Below are 20,796 nucleotides of genomic sequence, written 5' to 3'. Positions count from 1 at the left end.
TGGATAAATCTTAAAAATATATGCTGAGTGAAATAAGTCAAGCGGAGAGAGTCAATTATCATATGGTTTCACTTATTTGTGGAGCATAACAAATAGCATGGAGGACAGGGGGAGATGGAGAGGAGAAGGGAGTTGAGGGAAATTGGAAGGGGAGGTGAACCATGAGAGACTATGGACTCTGAAGAACGATCTGAGAATTTTGAAGGGGTGGGGGGTGGGAGGTTGGGGGCACCAGGTGGTGGGTATTGTGGAGGGCACGGATTGCATGGAGCACTGGGTGTGGTGCAAAAATAATGAATACTGTTATGCTGAAAAAAATAAAAAAAATTAAAAAAAATATTATACTATTGGACAAAGAAGATGTGGTATATATCAAAAGAAATGAAATCTTGCCATTTGCAACGACGTGGGTGGAACAAAAGGGTTTTATGCTGAGTGAAATAAGTCAATCAGAGAAAGACAAATATCATATGATCTCTCTGATATCAGGAATTTGAGTGGTATTGTGGGGGGTTGTGGGGGGTAGGGAAGGAAAAAATGAAATGAGACGGGATTGGGAGGGAGACAAACCATTAGAGACTCTTAACCTCACAAAACAAACTGAGGGTTGCTGGGGGGTGGGGGGGTTGGGATAGGGTGGTTGGGTTATGGACATTGGGGAGGGTATGTGCTATGGTGAGTGCTGTAAAATGTGTAAGCCTGATGATTCCCAGACCTGAACCCCTGGGGCAAAAAAATACATTATATGTTAATAAAAATAATATAAAAAAACATGTCTCTTTAAAAAAATATTATACTAAGTGGAAGAAGCCAATCACATATATAACATACTTTTCATTCCCTTTTAATGAAATTTCCAGAATAGGCAAATCTAGGGAGACAGAGAGTAGACTAGTGATTGCCAGGGGCAGGGTAGGTTTTGGACAGAATGTGGAATGATTGCTATGGGGTATAAAATTTCTTTCTGGGATGATGGTGAATGTACTAAAATTAGATAATGGTGGGCAATTCTGTGAATATACTAAAAGCCACTGAATTACACACTTTTAAAGGATGACTTTTATGGTATGTGAATATTTCAAAAAAGCTGTTAGAAAAAAAAATCAGGAATGCAAAAAAAAAAACATAGAGAAACATTTCTTTCATAAAGAAAATATAATTTAATCCTCACTGACCTATTATTGACACAGATATTAAATTTAGCAGAAATGGGCATTATAACAGTTACTACAATCATATTATAGCTGTATTTTAACTATAGATAATTAAGAATTTAAATAGATACATGAATGATAAAAAAAATACCAAAGTCAAACTTGAAATGGATTTACAATATGTTAAATGAAAGATACACTGGATTAGATTAATAGTAGATTAGATTTTCAGAAAAAAGCCAGTGAACTTGTAGATATATCAATATATTTTAAAAAACAGAAAAAAGAGGGTAAACACTTCACAAAATATCGTGAGCTATGGGACATCATTGAGCAGCATAACACACATAGCACACATAATTGGAATCTCTAAAAGAGGGAAGGGAGGCACAACAGAAAAATGCTTGATGGAATAGAGGCTGAAGTTTTTCCAAATTTGATGAAAACTATAAACACAGAAAGCCAAGAATATCAATGAACTCCAGACACAAAAATATGAAGAAAACCATACCAAGACATAATCAAATTGCTCAAAACCAGTGATAGAATATCTTAAAAGTAGTCAGAGAAAGGATATGTTTATGTGAAGGAACAAAAATAAAAATATCAGCAGACTTCCTGTCAAAAACAATCCAAATGTTTCCTGTCTTGCTAATTTTGGCCATTCTAACTGGTGTAAGGTGATATCTCAATGTGGTTTTAATTTGAATCTCCCTGATGGCTAGTGATGATGAACATTTTTTTCATGTGTCTGATAGCCATTTGTATGTCTTCACTGGAGAAGTGTCTGTTCATGTCTTCTGCCCATTTTTTGATATGATTATCTGTTTTGTGTGTGTTGAGTTTGAGAAGTTCTTTATAGATCCTGGATATCAGCCTTTTGTCTGTACTGTCATTTGCAAATATCTTCTCCCATTCCGTGGTTTGCCTCTTTATTTTGTTGACTGTTTCCATTGCTGTGAAGCTTTTGATCTTGATGAAGTCCCAAAAGTTCATTTTTGCTTTTGTTTCCTTTGTCTTTGGAGACATATCTTGAAAGAAGTTGCTGGCCAAAATTAGCAAGACAGGAAACAACGTGTGTTGGAGAGGATGTGAAGAAAGGGGAACCTTCTTATACTGTTGGTGGGAATGCAAGTTGGTGCAGCCACTTTGGAAACCAGTGTGGTGATTCCTTAAGAAATTAAAAATAGAGCTTCCCTATGACCCTGCAATTGCACTACTGAGTATTTACCCCAAAGATACAGATGTAGGGAAAAGAAGGGCCATCTGTACCCCAATGCTTATAGCAGCAATGGCCACATTCGCCAAACTGTGGAAAGAACCAATGTTTATAGTAGCAATGGCCACGGTGGCCAAACTGTGGAAAGAACCAAGATGCCCTTCAACGGACGAATGGATAAGGAAGATGTGGTCCATATACACTATGGAGTATTATGCCTCCATCAGAAAGGATGAATACCCAACTTTTGTAGCAACATGGACGGGACTGGAAGAGATTATGCTGAGTGAAATAAGTCAAGCAGAGAGTGTCAATTATCATATGGTTTCACTTATTTGTGGAGCATAACAAATGGCATGGAGGACATGGGGAGATGGAGAGGAGAAGGGAGTTGAGGGAAATTGGAAGGGGAGGTGAACCATGAGAGACTATGGACTCTGAAAAACAATCTGAGGGTTTTGAAGGGGCAGGGGGTGGGAGGTTGGGGGATCCAGGTGGTGGGTATTATGGGGGCACATATTGCATGGAGCACTGGGTGTGGTGCATAAGTGATGAATTCTGTTACGCTGAAAAAGAAATCCAAATGCTAATGAATGTTTCCCCAAAATTTGTACACTGAAACCTCATCCCCAAGGTGATGGTATTAGGAGGTGAGGTCCTTGGGAGGTAATTAGGTCATGGGATTAGCACCCTTATAAGAGACCCCAGAGAGTTCCCTTGCCCCCTTCCACCATGTGAGAACACAATGAGAAATCTGCAGTGCAGAAGAAGTCCTTCACCATAACCCCACCATGATGGCAACATGATCTCAGATATCCAGCCCTTAGAACTGTGAGAAATAAATCTCTGTTATTTATGAGCCACCCAATCTATGGTACTTTTGTTATAGCAGTCTGAGCCAACTAAGACACCAAGGAAGAAGACAGTGGAACAGCATTTTTAAAGCATTGAAAGGAAAAAAAAAGTCAACCTAGAATTCTATATCCAACAAACAAATATTTTAAAACTAAAGAGAAATAATAAAGACTTCTTAAAAATTCTAAAAAGCTTAAAGAATTTATCATCAGTAGACATACACTATAAGAAATGTTAAAGAAAGTTCTTCAGTCAGAAGGGAAATGATACCAGATTGAGATATCAATGTACACAAAGGGATGTAAAGTACCAGAAGTGGTAACTGTATAGGAAAACGTATGATTTTTTCTTACTATCTAAAGCTCATTAATTATCATATGGTTTCACTTATTTGTGGGGCATAACAAATAGCACGGAGGACAAGGGGAGTTAGAGAGGAGAAGGGAGTTTGGGGAAATTGGAAGGGGAGGTGAACCATGAGAGACTGGACTCTGAAAAACAATCTGAGGGTTTTGAAGGGGCGGGGGTGGGAGGTTGGGGGAACCAGGTGGTGGGTATTAGAGAGGGCACGGATTGCATGGAGCACTGGGTGTGGTGCAAAAACAATGAATTCTGTTATGCTGAAAATAAAAAAAAAGATCATTGATAATCAAAAGATCATGATGTAGTGTGGGGTTTGTAACATAAAAGTAAAATGTATGATAACAATTGTGCAAATATTGAGATGGAAAAAAAACAGAGGCACACTGTTATAAGGTCCTTATATATGCAGTGTATAATATCACTAGAAAGTAGAAAGTGATAAGTTAAATGTATATGCTTTAATCCTAAAGGAATCAAGGAAATTACAAAATAAAGAAGAAAATAAATCTGAGCCAGCCAAATAAACAAAATGGAATTATAAAAAAGTGTTCAATTAATTCAAAGGAGGCAAAAAAGCAGAAAGGAAACAAATAGGATAATACAAAACCAAATGGGAAGATTATAGATTTAAACTTATATCAATATATCAATAATTATATTAAGGGTAAATGATCTAAAAATCCTAATGGATAGTAGCAATTGTAAGAATGGATATAAAAGTAATACACAACTATATCCTGCCTACAATAAATCTTTTTCAAATATTTCTCAGATATTTCAAATACTGCTGCCAATGCTGAATTGTGTCCATGTCTTAGTATTTTTTGGAAGGTATAATACACGAGGGATGAAATTGGACATTTAGCTAAGATTTCTAAGTGAAGTATAGACATTAACAACTGTGGTTCCTCCTGACAGCTTATGGTAAAATGCAAAAAGTGAGAAATGAATTGAAGAAGAAATTGTTAAGTAAAGAGGAACCAGAACTTAAAGATTTGGAAAATTCTTAGCCTATCTATCACAAAAAGAGGAGAAAGTGTGTTGCAGATGAGAACATTAAGGGTGTGGACCAGCAGCCATGTGAGAAGGAGATTGGCGCGGGTGTGAGCCCTGGACTGAATGAGCTAAGGCCCAGGAACACTGCCGGTTTGCAATGAGATGGGATAGAGTTAAAGAGAGTTGTCCAATTCTTCGGTTCTACAGACCAGGATGATTGAGCCATTTGGCCCTGAACTTGTGCTGTTCTTTAAGAAAAGGGAAGAATGCCTCTGAAGGATATTAAGAGATCATCTGGGTCACTGCCTTGGTTTCAACAGGCCAGAGAGTCTCCATCTGAAGCCTTGAGGATAGGACTTCCCAGAGCTGAGTTGGGGAGACACCTGCCTGAAAGAGCCCTGGGGGTTCTACTCTGGCTTACAGAACTACAAAACGGACAAAGCCTCTGTAGAGAGCTGAAGTGTGGGCACAGCCCCACTGAGTAGTCAGGGAGGCATTATAATCCCCAGAGGTCTTGAGGGTAGAGCACTGAACTGAAGAGGATTATTCATTTGCCTTAAGATCTAGTGGGGTAAATACCCAGTAGTGCAATTGCAGGGTCATTGGGAAGCTCTCTGTACCCCAATGTTTATAGCAGCAATGGCCACAGTCGCCAAACTGTGGAAAGAACCAAGATGCCCTTCAACAGACGAATGGATAAGGAAGATGTGGTCCATATACACTATGGAGTATTATGCCTCCATCAGAAAGGATGAATACCCAACTTTTGTAGCAACATGGACAAGACTGGAAGAGATTATGCTGAGTGAAATAAGTCAAGCAGAGAGAGTCAATTATCATATGGTTTCACTTATTTGTGGAGCATAACAAATAGCATGGAGGACATGGGGAGATGGAGAGGAGAAGGGAGTTGAGGGAAATTGGAAGGAGAGGTGAACCTTGAGAGACTATGGACTCTGACAAACAACCTGAGGGTTTTGAAGGGGCGGGGGGTGGGAGGTTGGGGGAACCAGGTGGTGGGTATTATAGAGGACACGGATTGCATGGAGCACTGGGTGTGGTGCAAAAACAATGAATACTGTTCCGCTGCAAAGAAATTAAAAAAAAAAAAAAAAAGATCTAGTGGGGTTTTCACTGTGAAGTTTTGAACTTACATGGGAACTCAATCCTTCCTTCTTTCCTATTTCTTCCTTATGGAATGGGAATATCTGCCTTATGTGTGTCCTACCGTTATATTTTGGAAGCATATAACTTTTGTGGTTTCATATGTTCACAGCTGGAGAGGACTTTGCCTCTGGATGAATGTACCTGCAATCTGACCCATACCTGATTCAGCTGGTATGTAGGTAAGACTTCGGGCTTTACAGTAGCTTCTGGGATGAGTTAACACTTATGGGGCTCTTGGGATGGAATGAGTATTTTGCACTTGAGAAGGACATGGTCTTTGTGGGGCCAGGGGGAGAATGGACAGAACGTCTGTATCCCCCCAAATCTGTATGTTGAAATCCTAACCCCAATATGACGATACTAGGAACTAGGTCATGAGTGTGCAGCCCTCATGAATGGGATTTATGCCCTTATAAAGAGACGGGCCCTTATAAAGAGAGGTCGGTCTCTCTCTCTCTCTCTCTTTGCCATGTGAAGATACAATGAAAACCCAGGTAAAAGGCCCACACCAGACACTGGATCTGAGGGTGCCTTGATCTTGGACCTCTTGGCCTCTTGAACTATGAGAAATAAAGACCTGTTGTTTATGCCACCCCATGTGGTATTTTGTTAACAAAGTGGACCCAGGCAAGAAAACTAAGGTACAGAGTAAATGACTCACTGCAGTCAGAGTGGCAGACAGGTGGACAGAGGCTCGAGCTCAGTGCCTCTGGTCTGAGTCCATGCTGCCATTACAAGCAACCAAACACACAAAGGGCTTACTCTGACCCTTGCAAGCTGTTAAGTAGACCTCACGTAGGTCAGTAGGCTTCATGAGCTGCAGTACCAGCTCTACAATTAATCAGTGCAAACGTTAATATGCCTCTTCCTCATCACAGATCCCATGCTTACTCAATAAAATATAGAGTCAAAGGATTTCCAATGGTCAAATGTTTGACTACTGTACACACAGTGTCCGATGAATAAAGGGAGACCATAGGGCTCTTGCACAGATTCCACAGAGATGCGTGCATGCTTTCGTGGGCATGCATCCTTGTCACCCTACCTGCCCCCTTCGCCACCCTACCTCTCACTCATGCCAGTCCTCTCTTGTGCTTAGAAAGTCACAGGAACATCGAATCCTTCTAGAATTTCAGAGGGAAATTGGCTTGCTTCCTAGCAATCTGAGGAGACAATCCCAAGACTGTGTGTATTTGTATTCTGTAATGCTCCAAGGCTCTGTTGTTGCCAAATTAATTCTGCAAAGCTTAATGATGTGCAAATTATAACAATCACTCCAATTGAACATTAAGCATCAACAGAGCATTAAAATATATTCAGAAAATAAGGATTTTCTGGGAAGAGAACATAGCTCTTAGTTAAAATCAGTAAGCATCCTGTCTCTAAGGGACAATTGGTACTTAACTACCTCCAAAATAAACATTTTATTTAATTTTTTTACCTACAACCCAAGGTGCACCTAAAATCAATGATAAAAAAAATAATTTCTAATGCAACAATATTTGTTTCACTGTTTATGTAGAAGATCGACCAAAAGCCAAAGTAAAAATGTTTATCTATAAAAACTTCTTCCTTTTGGAATGAAATTTCCCTACATAGATTGGAGTAAGAAATAGTAGTCAAACTGTCCAGGGGTTCCTGTTCTTTATTTGGGAAATTTAGTTGCACTGGTGTTATCACCCTCTGATGCCACTCCATTCCCTGGATTACCGCCATAATTAGGCACCATTTTTTGACTCTCAGAAGTGTAAGCAGAACGTTGCCAACCGACCCATTTAAACAATTGAAGAGTTGATTTTTTTTTTCTTTATAACATATGTAACTGGATACTAAATGTGACTTTTCCTGTTGTCTTAAAATTTTAGAAACTGGCTTAACAAGTGAGAGTAGTCCCCCAAATGCCGGTACTTTCTCTCCTAACAAAAAATGTGAGGGCCTACTCAGGACTTTCTGATATTTTGTCCATCTCCCATCTCTGAGCTCGAGAAGAGGCTAAGTCAGGAATAGGCTATTCTTGTGGAGAGCAGTCTCTGTGCATTCCCACCTAGGGGTGCCAGGGATTTTGAGCTCCAAGCAAACCCCTCAGAGAGCTTGGAGTCTGGAAGCACATAGAGATTGGTGAGTCACACCTGAGGCTATGCAGAGTAGCAAAGGCTAGCCCTGCCCCCAGCAGGACAGCTGGCTGTGCTGGGGCTGGCTCTCACTTCCAGTGTGGTGGGTTAAGGATGCTTCTGTGTAGGCCCTGCAGAGGAGGGCAAGACTGGATGTCTTGGGACTGGATGTCTCCAGAGGTGTGAGATGCCTCCTACAGAGGCTGTCCTGTGACTCCCATAATCACGATCCATAGATGGCGCAAAATTCATATTGTTAACAAGCTCACGAGGTGGCAACAGGTAAGAGAAAAAGAGCTAAATGGACATAAGGAGCATCAGAAGTTCATGCGCAGTAAAGAAGCAAATCTATTTGTCTAAAGCCTCCCCTTAATGCTCAGTCAAAAACACTTGTTCTAAGAGGGAGAATGAATATTGCTTACTTAGGAAACATTTTCCTCGATAGTTTTGATGAAATAAAATAAGTGATTATATTTACCTTCCATCAGTTGTGTCTTTATTGGATACCGGATTTCCAAACACCATGATCTAATTATGTTGGGGCTGACTTGTTAATTTCTTTTTTTAAGTTTTTATTTATTTTTTAAAATTTCTTTTCAGCTTTCCAGAATTCATTGTTTATGCACCACACCTAGTGCTCCATGCAATACGTGCCCTCCTTAATACCCACCACCTGGCTCCCCCAACCTCCCACCTCCTCCCCTCCAAAACATTCAATTTGTTTCTCAGAGTCCACAGTTTCTCATGGTTGGAATTGTTCATTTCTATGTGTATCCTCTTATATGCCATTCCCTCCCAAACTCTGGTCAGTGAGAAGGGATCGATTTTATTTCCAGATTTCTCCTGCTATTTCCATTACATTGATGGTTCAGAGACTCTGAAACATTGAGAGTGTGCAGGGACTAGAAAGGAATGGAGGGGCTTCTCCTTCAAGGGACAAGACAGAAAATTGTAACCTAAAGAGAAGCACACCCCAAAAGAAGGTTCCTAGGATTAATGAATCAAAAGTGGCAAAAAGAGAAATTGTTGGGGAGAGACAAATGCTTTCCTGAATATTTAAATCTCTAAATATTTAATTTTCTGCTGGCAGATCTATAACTCTGTCGTCTCATCTTCAAAGTTAAGACAGAGATATTAGCCACTCTAGAAGATTTGATTATGCCTGCAGTGTGAATTAATCTTGAATGGATAGCTATAACTAAGCTGATAAGGGATGGCCAGAGCAATAGGACACTTGGGGACAACCATGAGAACTCACTGGACTAAAGATCTCTCCTTTGGATCTTGCAAAGAAAAAGTATGCAAGAGCTCTAAGCATGATGCCCATAATGGGAAAAACTAATAAATAATTACTGTTTGTATTCACAGGCATTTACTGAATTCAAGTCCAGTGCGTAGACTGTAAGGTAAGTTCCTTCCCCAAAGGAACAAGAAATGACCATAACTTGGCAAACAGAGGATTAACTGAATGAGGCATAGTAAGATCCTGACAGGTTCCTGCTAAAATGTAGAAATAAAAATAATTTCAATTCCCTTTCTAAAACTCCAGTCATAGTTGAGGATATGATTAATATTTACAAAATGCCTAAGAAAATAAATAAAACTTCGTTTATTTGATTTTTAAAAATATTTATAGCAAGTTTCTTTTATAAAACTTCAGACATGTTGGCTTCCCGAAAATTGTACCAGGAGTGGAAATTGCAGCTAATGAGATTAAACCTTGCAATATTCAGACCAGATAGCTCTCATTCACTTGTTCTGCCTTTCTCACTATTGCTTTAGTTCTGATGCGTGGAGTTACAGAATTCTGAGGAACTCAACACTTTGCTCCTTAAAAGAATGGAGAGGTTGCTGGAAGGTTGGTTTTCTCCCTGTGTTTCAGTGTCACTCACGAAAAGCCTGAGTCTATGGGATCTACTTTCACTACAGAATTATTTTTGCCTCATGGTTTTGGTACAGTCATCTTCCTTTCATATTTAAGATACTTCTTAATGGTAAACAAGATAGAATAAATAAATAAATAATAAAATAAATAAATTTTATTTTAAATAAAAATAAATAAATAAGAATTAACACAATTAATTACTTTAAATGCTCTTTAGTGATTTCTATCAAGCTCAATATTTATCCAATAATTGCTGGATTCATTTCCAAATCCCTCATGCTATTTAGCTCAATGAATGACTTGCAAAGCCTGTAGCCTTTTCTCAGCCCCTCCACTGGCCACATCTGTCCTTGGTTTATACATCATGTATGGTCCTGATCTTTATTCTCCTTTGGATTACAGTCTCTCATGTCCTCACCATCTCTCCCATGCCACATGGGTTTCAAGCTCCCTGAGGGTGGCCTGGCTGCACCCCTCCCTCTATGATTTCCTGGGGATATTAGGTCCCAGCATTGCAGAGTCAGGACCCACCTGCTACTAACCGAAAAGGACTGAGGAAACATCTGTTGCATTAAGTTGACTAATGACCTAGAAATCATTTGAATACAATCAAGAATAACTATATAGAGAATGACTATGGATTCACAGGCTGCTCAGACCAAATTATTCAGCGTATCTCATGGATATAAAAAGAATTCCACTTAAAAAATTTCAATTAACTTTTTAATGAAAAACTAATTCTATCAAAGAAGTATGGTGCTTTAAAAAGCTCTAATATCTAATTGTTTTTTTTTTAAAGACTCGAATGTTCTGATTTTGTGGATAGTATGTTCAGAGCAGTGATTTAAAAAGCCTCCCCCTGAGCAGAATAAGCAAAATAGGCAGCTCTTTTAATTATTGGACAATGACTCTTTGAGGACATATAAAATCTTTCTGTTTAGTGGCAGAGGAATGACCCGGATGACATTATGAATAAGGAGTTAGCTGGATCAACTTAGGATTTGTCTTTGTTCTTTAAGTTCTCATGTATAATACATTCTGATCTGATTTTCATTTTATTTCCCTATTTTCACCACCAGAAGAAGCTAATGGATCATGAAGGCTGCCCTGTAGGGGTAAACTGGGAGGGTCTGCATGCATAGTGGGAAGAGGGTTTTCAAGCTACATGCTTCATCCAAGTCAATTTGATGGTTTCCTCTGAACTTTCCTGAGATTATTGTAATTGTTGTTATATCTGTGACTGTTGGCTACTTTTCAGAATGTCTTCCAAACAACCTATTTTGGCCTTCCAATAATAGAAAATATCATTTTGTAAGGGATTAAAGTTGATGTGCAGAAAAGCACAGAAGAAGCCAGAGTCTTCATATTACTGTTTTAGAATCAGCACCGTCCAATTAGCCAGACTGGAATCACAGGGTACTTTCTTTTCCCAGGCTCTTTTTTTAAAGATTATTTATTTATTTATTTATTTGACAGAGAGAGATATCACAAGTAGGCAGAAAGGCAGGCAGAGAGATGGGGGGAAGCAGGCTCCCCCGTGAGCAGAGAGCCTGATGCAGGGCTTGATCCCAGGACCCTGAGATCATGACCTGAGCTGAAGGCAGAGGCTTAACCCACTGAGCCACCCAGGTGCCCCTCCTAGGCTCTTTTTAACAAAATCATCTTCATTCACTATAATTTTGCCTCATCTCTTCTCTGTGGTCACCCCACCTGCCATGCAAATGATCTATCTGTAAAAATGTTTTATTAGTCTGACTTGATCGTTATCACTTATTGGATGATGAACAAGCAATTCATTGCATTCTTAGCCCTTGCATTCGTAGCTAACTTCTGGCTGCTCCATTATTCTAGATTTGCCATCACAGAAAAGAGAGGGCCACCATTAGGTCTTTCAGATAGAACTACGGAAGGATGATTTCCATGTCAGTGATTTAAAAGCACAGCATTTTACATAATTCCTTGTGAGATCAAAAGCATCCCCAAGTACATAAGATACTTTCCTGCCTTATGAACCAGAAACTTCATTATACAGTTTACCCTCTATTGGATGACTCATGGCCATTATCCATAAAATTTAATTCAACACAACATTTGCTGAACATCCACTATTTCAGGATAATACCAGGCTTTCTAAAGGCAGAACAGTGACTAGCTGGGGGGCCTGCACTTCAGCTGACAAGCCACTCTGGGCGGCCCAAGTATACCCCCATTAACAATAATGCAAGAGGTTGTAGTTATGCCAAAATGAGGCTGAAAAGCAGTGCTGGGGACCACTCAGGTGAGACAGAGCCAGCTTCCCAGAAGGCCATCGGCTGTCAGGGTAAAGGGCCTGGACTCTGAGCTCAGACACCTGTGGGTTGCAACCCCTGTCTTTGCCTTGCAAAATGCATGTCCTGGCCAGATGGCACATGCTCCACTTCAGTGTCACTATGGTGAGGTCTTAATAACCCCACCTATATGTGGTAATCATGAAGATTAACTGATGAAAATTAATATTATTTAAGATGTGGGTCATGGAAGAAATTTTGTGAGTTATGATAATCATTTACAAAATAAAATGGAAAAGGAAAAAAAAAAACCTACCAGAAAGGGAAATATCAGAGTGCATCCCATGGAGCAAGTGTAAACTCTGTTTACGAACCTTTTAGTGTGTGGGTGCTAGATTATGCTTGTAAGATGCATTTCCTGTTGTGAGCCATGAAGAAATACATTTAGAAATCATAGGCATAAAATGTTTAGTGTATAGCAAATTATCAAAAATGGTGGAATAAATAATATAGCATTTAAGTTAAGCCTTCAGGACAAAGACTTTAAATGAGAGGAGGATGAAAGGGAAAAAGCAAGGAGGACCCAGCGCATACACACACATGTGCACACGTGTGTGTACACACACACACACACACACGCACGCGCGCGAGACTTGGGATGGCTTCAGAACTGCCTGGGTAGGGTAATGGAATAGGAGATAGGAGACTGGACAGGAGTTGGAGCTGGACTGTGGAAATCTGTTCAGGTCATCTTGAGGATTTATGTAAAATGGGAGAAGATCTAGAATGTGAAAGAATGGTGATGACAGCAATGCGGACACCGGACTGGCCCTTGAGACCGGCAGTGGGAAGGCTTCTGACCTAGTTTGGTTCCCTAGGTGGACCTGAACCTGGGTAATGGTGGTGGACATGGGAGAATGGAGAGGATTGAAAAGATACTGGGCAAATGACATTACAGATAAAGGGCTGATATTCAATATCTATAAAGAACTTCTCAAACTCAACACTCAAAAAACTAAAAACCTAGTCAAGTTGAGGGGGTAGGAGAAGAATAAATGTAACAAGATGGGATTGGGAGGGAGACAAACCATAAGTGACTCTTAATCTCACAAAACAAACTGAGGGTTGATGGGGGGAGGGGGGTTGGGAGGGGGGGTGGGGTTATGGATATTGGGGAGGGTATGTGCTATGGTGAGTGCTGTGAAGTGTGTAAACCTGGCGATTCGCAGACCTGTACCCCTGGGGATAAAAATATATGTTTATTAAAAATAAAATAAAAAAAAAAACCTAGTCAAAAAATGGGTAGAAGACATGAACAGACACTTCTCCAAAAAAGACATAAAAATGGCTAACAGACACATGAAATACATCAGGGAGATACAAATCAAAACCACAATGAAATATCTCTTTACACCCATTAGAATGGCAAAAATTAACAAACAAGAAACAACAAATGTGGCAAGGATGTGGAGAAAGGGGAACCCTCTTACACTGTTGGTGGGAATGCAAGCTGGTGCAGCCACTCTGGAAAACAGTATGCCGGTTCCTCAAGAGGTTAAGAATAAAGCTACCTTATGACCCAGAAATTGCACTACTAGGTATTTATCTCAAAGATACAGATGTAGTGAAAAGAAGAGGCATGTGCACCCCAATGTTCATGCATGTGCACCCCAATGTTCATAACAGCAATGTCCACAATAGCCAAACTGTGGGAGGAGCTGAGATGTCCTTCAATACATGAATAGATAAAGAAGATGTGGTTCATATACACAATGTAGTATTACACAGCCATCAGAAATGATGAACACCCTCCATTTGCATCAACATGGATGGACCTGGAGGGAGTTATGTTAAGTGAAATAAGTCAAGCAGAGAAAGACAATTATCATATGGTTTCACTCATATGTGGAGCATAAGGAATAGCACAGATGACCATAGCAGAAAGGAGGGAAATCCAAAGGAGGAGAAATCAGAGAGCTAGATGAACCATGAAAGAATATGGACACTGAGAAACAATCTGAGGGTTTCAGAGGGAAGGAGGGTGGGGGGAGGGGGTAATAGGGTGATGGGTATTGAGGAAAGCATGTGCTGTGATGAGCACTGGGTGTTATACCTAACTAATGAATCAATGAACACTACACCAAAAACTATATACTATATAGTGGCTAACTGAATATAATAAAAAATAATTTAAAAATGGTAAAAAAAAAAAGAAAAGATATTGTGGAGAGAGGATTCTCATGACACATGTCACTTCACAGATGCTGTTTCCTCCAGTTGTAATACCCTTCTGTCCAGTAAAATGTCCCCCCTGCAAGCCAGGGTTGTATGTACATCCCAAGAAACTGATTCTGATCCTACTGTTTGAGTGACAGCCCCTTGCCTGTGCTCCATGTCATTCTGTCCTCTGTATGTCCCACTTGTGTCCTTTGCCACATCACAGGAACAGTGACCATCTCTGGTATTTTCTGCCCTCCCTAGAACCAGGAACTCCTCAAAGAAAGGCAGACACTCCATTCTTTATCATGGCCGTCCCATGGTCGCCATTAGAGTTGTTCTACAAGCTGCTCTGGTTTTCCTGTCTTCTGGGTATATGTTGGGATTGGCTTCCTTGTTCTCTTGTGGTTGGGGGAAGCCTATGTTATGCCTCTGTCAGACCCTCTGGAGGGGTACTTCTCTCTGCCATAAAACCCGCATGTAGATAATATAGAGGAGAACTACCACCAACTCACAATGGATGTGGATGTGAAAGACACATAAAGCTGTTGGTGTAAATCCCTGAGATTCGAGGGGTCTGGTCAGAGGTCAAAGGGTACCGTTACATCATTAGCTTAGCTGGGAAACAGGGAGAGAAGGGGAGCAAGAATGAATTTGGTTCTGGACACATTGTATATGGTGGAGTCTTGATGGAGACATGGATGGAAGGAAGTAGGCAATATGGGACTGAGTGGTCCTCTAAGATGGTTGGGGTCCGAGAGAAACATTTTTGATCTTTGCAACTTTAGATGATAATTAAATTATAGGAACAGATTCAAGGATTCATGGAAATAATAAAGATTAAGAAAAGAGAATGAAGGAAGAGTGTTGAGAAATGTGTACATTTAAGGGTGGGTGTCGAGGGGGAGGGGTCAATGGTCTTGGACAGCCAGTGGAGGCTTCAGAGACAGGAGCAGTGTCCAGGGACATGGACAGTTATAAATAGGGACAGTCAGGAGACCCCACTTGACGGTTCCATCGTGGCACTCCTGTTTGACTTGAGAGTACTCGACAATTCTGGGTTTCTGAAGCCACTGTCTCTTGTCCTCAGATCCATGATTTATTAAATTCAGGCCCCGGGGAGGGGGTGGCAGGTAGGGCAAATGCACATCTGCTACTTTGGCTCAAAAGTTACTTGCTTACATCTATGTTGTGGGCTACACTGTGGGGAGTTTAGTTGCTGGAAGTCGTCTTCTGGATAAGGAGAGTCCGGGAATGTTCTCCTCCGCTCATGCAGCACCGTCAGCTGAACACCTGGGTGGTGGAGGGACTGGGTCACGTTGACATCTGAACCTGGAGGAACTGATGTGGGGCATGGCTCGTTGATATCATTATTTCAGGCTTTCGGACTTCGTTCTTCAGTGCTGAGACGTTTGTGTGCCTGATTTCACTGTTTCATCCACTTAGCACTGTGAAAGAGACACTTTCTCCATCCTCATGCTTACCGAACACATGGGATTTCCCGTGGCTGCTTTCGTGTAGGGAGGAGTGCTAGAGAGGAGATCGGCCTCGCTCCTTTCTCTCTGGGACCTTCAAGTGTGTGAATTGATCATTCCAACCATCATATCTGAAAGAAAACTAATAGTCACGGCCCCAAAATTACATGGGTAAGTTCCTGAATCAAATGAATCTTAAGATTTTGCAGCTCGAATCTTTGCCTGGGAAGGAAGGTCGACGTGTCAGGAGCACCTGCTGGTCCCTCACGGTGAGTGTCCCAGAACCACCAGACTTGAGGTGAATTTGCAGCTTCTCATCTGGCCACGTATGCAATCTCCAATCTGAGTATCTTTGACTAAGCTGTCCGGAGAGGACACAACGATACCAGTGCCTGTGATTAGACAATAGGCTTTGCGCGTTATGAAGAGCCTGGGGCTTGTCACAGGTCCTTTCCCTGGGGGTCTTTAGAGGAAATTTGTATCAGCGAGGAGGTTAGCTGAGGGAGTCCCTTACAGGGCAACAAATTACAGAGTGTGTGGTGTCCTCGTTTACCTTCCCATGTTCTACATTCAACTATGAGATCATTCAAAGAACAGAATGCTGGAGAGATGAACGAGAGAAATACACAGAGCTCACACTGCCCTCTGGTGTTTATGCAGCCACATAGCGGACCCGTCAAAGCGTCGCAGGGGGTGCCCGCATCCAGTCTTCAGACTTCTCAAATCACAGAAGCTCGGGAGGAAACAAAGTGCCTCTTTCCAGTAATTTATACTCTTCCTAATTCCATGTGAAAAAAGAAATGGGTCGTATTCTCAAGTGTTTCCCTCCGAAGAGAAATGCATTAGTCCTCGCTGCTCTTTCCTTAGAATATATTATTTTAAAAATAGTTTTCATATGGGAAATCTCGGTACCTCCCACTCAGTTTTTCTATCACCCTGAAAGTGCTTTAAAAATAATGTCTATTAAAAGATCAGGGCCTTGCGGTCTTAAGCGAGGTTTGAAGTAGATGAACAGCCATGTGGCTCGAGAGATGGACCGCCTGATTCTGGTTCACTTCACATTACTGAGGTCCGCTCCAGGATTCTGGACCTTCCTTGCAAAACTTACATGCTGCTGCCCAGAAGACCACAGGCACCTCGTAACGGTCCTATTTCTGGGTCCATAGTGCTCTTTAATATTGTCAAAAGCAGCACAGAGCCACCTAGCTCGTGGCAGTCAGACATTAAGTAGGTGAAAAATCTGGTTGTTCCTTCCCATCTTTTCCGGTTAGTTGGATCTTAGGATGGTCGTTTTTGGAAGGGTCTTGTTGGGAAGGTCCTGGGTGGTCGAACTCCAATGTCCTGTGCTTGGAGAGACCATGGAAACCCCTTTCTTCTCCACCCTGCGGACAGTTTGATCATGGCTTCTTGCTATTTTATGGTGCGGAATTCATTGGCTGGAGGACGGGGACTAAGATGGCCCCCGGCATCCACAAGTGGGACTGTCTCCCCCATGAATCAGTTTGTCTGCATCAACTGCAAACGAGCCAGGTTGTGTTGTTAGCGTAGAGGTAAAGAGCAGATGGGGGGGTGCTGTCGGTGTTCTGGGTACCCTGCTGGTCTCTCCCTAGGCTGCTGGGCTCAGAACAGCAGGTGTGGGTCCTACAGGAAGTAGATGGATGAACGAGCAAAGACAGAGAAAGGAGCATTCCAGATTCGAGTGGAATGCAGGTGCGGCTTACTCTAGCAATGGTTTTGTCTCTCTTTGGCAGAACAGTTCTATGTTGGAGCTGAGGAGAGAATCAGGGTCTGTGCAGGGGTCCTCCGTGAACCGCCTCTCTGAGTAGCAGACCACGACTGCTGGGCACTTCCTCCCAGCACTGTTTAGTGAGCATCTCTGCGCTGTGAGGGTAGGATGGCAGGTGGGAATTAACAGCATGTTTGAAACCAAAGAAGGAACCCGTAAGAAAGTCCTGGAGCCCACGTTCGACCATTTACGTGTGGATCGTTACTTCAGCTCCAGAGGGGCTGCTGCTGACCGGTGTTCTCTAGCAGAGATGTGGGCCTCTGCGAGCTGAGCACATACTCTCCCTCGTCTCTCCACTGCTAGTCACGCTCACTGTCTGGGGTGCTCCAAGGCCTGGGGGCTCCCTACAGACTCCAGACTTTGCAAAATGTATCACTTTAATTGGAGAATTAATTAATTAAATTAGTTTGAGAATATGAGTCAGGCTTAAAAAGGGAGGCAGTCCTGACAGCTGCTACAGCATGATGGCCCTTGGGGACACAGGGCTCAGTGAGGTGAGCTGGTTACAGAAAGACAAGGGCTGTTGGGTTCACAGAGACAGAAAGTGGAGAGGTGGCTGACCGTGCTGGAGAGAGAGGACATGGGAAGTTTGTGGTTCAGGGGCACGGAGTTTCAGTTTGGGAAGATAAGAATGTTCTGGATGTGGACGGTGGGGATGGTCTCCTCACAGTGTGAATGTGCTTAATGCCACCGACCTGGGCACTCAGAAATGATGAAGGTGGCAAATTGTATGTGAAGGAATTTTACCACAATACAAACCAAAGTTAGGTTGTGTTTTCCTTCCACAAATGCTTCCTGAATGACTGTGCATGTTAGGTTCTGTGGCCCAGCAGAGGAGGGGTCAGCCATGGTGCCTACCTCTGAAAATGCCTTACATATTCCTAGGTAGATATCACGAATATTTTGTCCCACTTTGGCTTTCTTTTCTCTAAAATTTCCCATTTGGATCTGCTTTTGTATCTGGTCTGCAATACAGCTTAGGTCTATAGTTACGACTTGGTAGTAGTAATATTAATGAAAATAAATACAGCACTGGGAAGCATTAATTACCCTAACTTTTTTAATTCTGTCACAATGAATGAGGCGGACCACGTAATTGTCAGGGTCACAGACCCTCAGCAGAGGCCCCCATGTCCGGCACAAGTGGGACTTTCTTGCTCTCCTTCAGTGGGGGATGGGGCCCGGCAGGAGGAAGGGGTGGGAGGTGGGAACACAGGAGGGAGGGCGGAGGGAAGGGGGAGCCAAGGAGGGCCTGGAGTGCACATAATGACGAGTCCAACAGCAAAATCAATAGGTGCTGTCCACTGACTATCAATTAAGGCACAATTAAGACCTTTGGGTTTCGATTTTGAGAAGCCGGCTGGCAGTTTTGTGGGAAGTCACCAAATAAACAATAATTCTAGACAATTGTGTCCCTTATAATGATTCATATGGGTATTTTCAAATGAGGCATAAATGAGGATGTTGCTTTGTGGTGGAGACAACGGGAGAAAAAATAAAACCCCTGGAAAGACCTAAGTAGGTGGGAAACAAAGGAAGGAAACTGGACCCAGGGGGAGCCCTCACAGCTCATTTCTGGAAGTTGCTTGAAAGGCACTTGGTTATTTACCAACTTACTGTGGGGTAGGGGTGGGAGCAGAATACGGTGTACTTCCGGATGATGCCATTCAGCTTGAGAGGGGGAAGCCAGGACACAAACACCATGGAGGCTGAGGCCGCGGCTGCCTTCACTCCTGCAGGAGGACCTGGAACTAGAAGAGCCGTGCGTTTAGTCACAGTGATGGGGCTTCCCCGGGCGCTCAGGCCCACACTACCCGACAAGACCCTCGCTCCAGCTGGGCCCACGGTCAACTCCTCGAGGATCAGTGCTGACAAGAGAGAGAGCTCCACCGAGTCCCCTCAGAATCCACATGCATAAATCCCAACCCCAGAAGCTCAGATTGGGACCTTATTTGGAGAAGGGGTCTGTTGAGAGATGATCAAGTTAAATGATGGTCTTTAGGTGGCCCTCACCTAGTAGGACTGGGATCCTTATGAAAAAAGGGGAAATGTGGACACAAAGACAAACAATGACAGAGGAAGAAGTTGGACATCAACAAGCCGAGAAGTCTGGAACAGACTCTCCCTCACAGCCCTCGAGGGAACCAATCTGGCTCATCCCTTGATTTTGGATTTCTGGCCTCCAAACTGTGAGACAATGCATCTCTGTTGTTGAAGCCCCCCGTCTGTGGTACTCTGTTCCAGCAGCCCTAGGCACTGACAGTCTCTCTCAGACGAGAGATAGGTGAGCCCCACTAGCTCTGTCCGCTGCCCAACTTTAATAAGAATTCTCTTAAGTCAGTTTAGCCAGAATCCCTTCAATAATTGACCACTCTTGACACACGATCAACATCTTCATTCTCTACCGTACCCCAGGTAATACCTGATCATCCTCGCATGCCTTTAGCAAAACTCCTGCTTGGTCCATCTAGTCAGAACGCCCCTCATCTCCTGTCCGTAATTTTCCACCAGTGACCCTACTCCTTCCCTCCATCTCTTGGCTGTAAATTCCCCCCATCATTTGCATTTGAAGTTGAGCCCAGTCTCTTTCTCCTATCAGGAATCCCCACTGAGGTGGTCCCTACACATATACCTCACAGCGGTTCCCCTGAATAAAGGCTGCTTTGCTGCTCTTTAACAAGTGCCACGAATAACCGTGTCTTCCACAGAACTCATACGTTCAGTTGAAGCCCCTGTCTTCCAAGGACCTGTCCCTCCCCATTGTAGCTCCTTGTGATGTCCTGCCTCTGAACAGCTGGGGAATTTAACTTCTTGTGCTGCTACAGAGTTTGGCTTTGAACGGGCTGGGGATGTACATCTTGCCTCCTGAGTTAGAGAGAAATGGGGACAAACTTCCACAGTCATCAATCACGGACCACTCTTCCTTGCCCCAAACACTTGGTAATGGCATCCTTTTGGGCTGAGGGAGGCATAGAAATACTTTGATGAGGATGGACTTTTGTGTCGGAGATTCACAGCTTGCGTAGACAACACACACTCTTCTGTAACCCATCTAAGAAGGCAGGATTTGGTGTTAACAATATTAAGCATAATTTGGGAGCAAGCTTGAATGCCTCTACCCTCCCCCCATCTTTCTGTTTTCCAGATTGAAGAGGGAAGATGCAGTGAGGTAGGCCGGCTACAGGGGGAGGGGGAAAGGGCACTAATGTTGCTACTAGATAAGCCTTGAGGATCTTGTTTTGTTCCTCACTGGCCTGACTGTCCACGTGGAGAGTGGTTCCCACCTTGATAGCCGTGTTCA

At 42.5% G+C, this 20,796-nt stretch overlaps 1 protein-coding gene across 1 annotated transcript in view; it reads right to left on the bottom strand.

Annotated features, from left to right (window-relative positions):
• The window catches only part of DSCAM (DS cell adhesion molecule), a 780,684-nt gene that overhangs the window by 63,528 nt on the left and 696,360 nt on the right, over nt 1–20,796 (bottom strand). Inside the window, exon 22 of the mRNA XM_047708625.1 lies at nt 19,113–19,246. Coding sequence (XP_047564581.1) covers nt 19,113–19,246 — 134 coding nt within the window. The remainder of the gene's footprint in view (nt 1–19,112; nt 19,247–20,796) is intronic.

The sequence above is a fragment of the Lutra lutra genome, chromosome 1 (assembly GCF_902655055.1).
Source record: "Lutra lutra chromosome 1, mLutLut1.2, whole genome shotgun sequence".
Classification (NCBI taxonomy): domain Eukaryota; kingdom Metazoa; phylum Chordata; class Mammalia; order Carnivora; family Mustelidae; genus Lutra; species Lutra lutra.
This window is presented reverse-complemented; position numbering and strand designations above follow the sequence as displayed.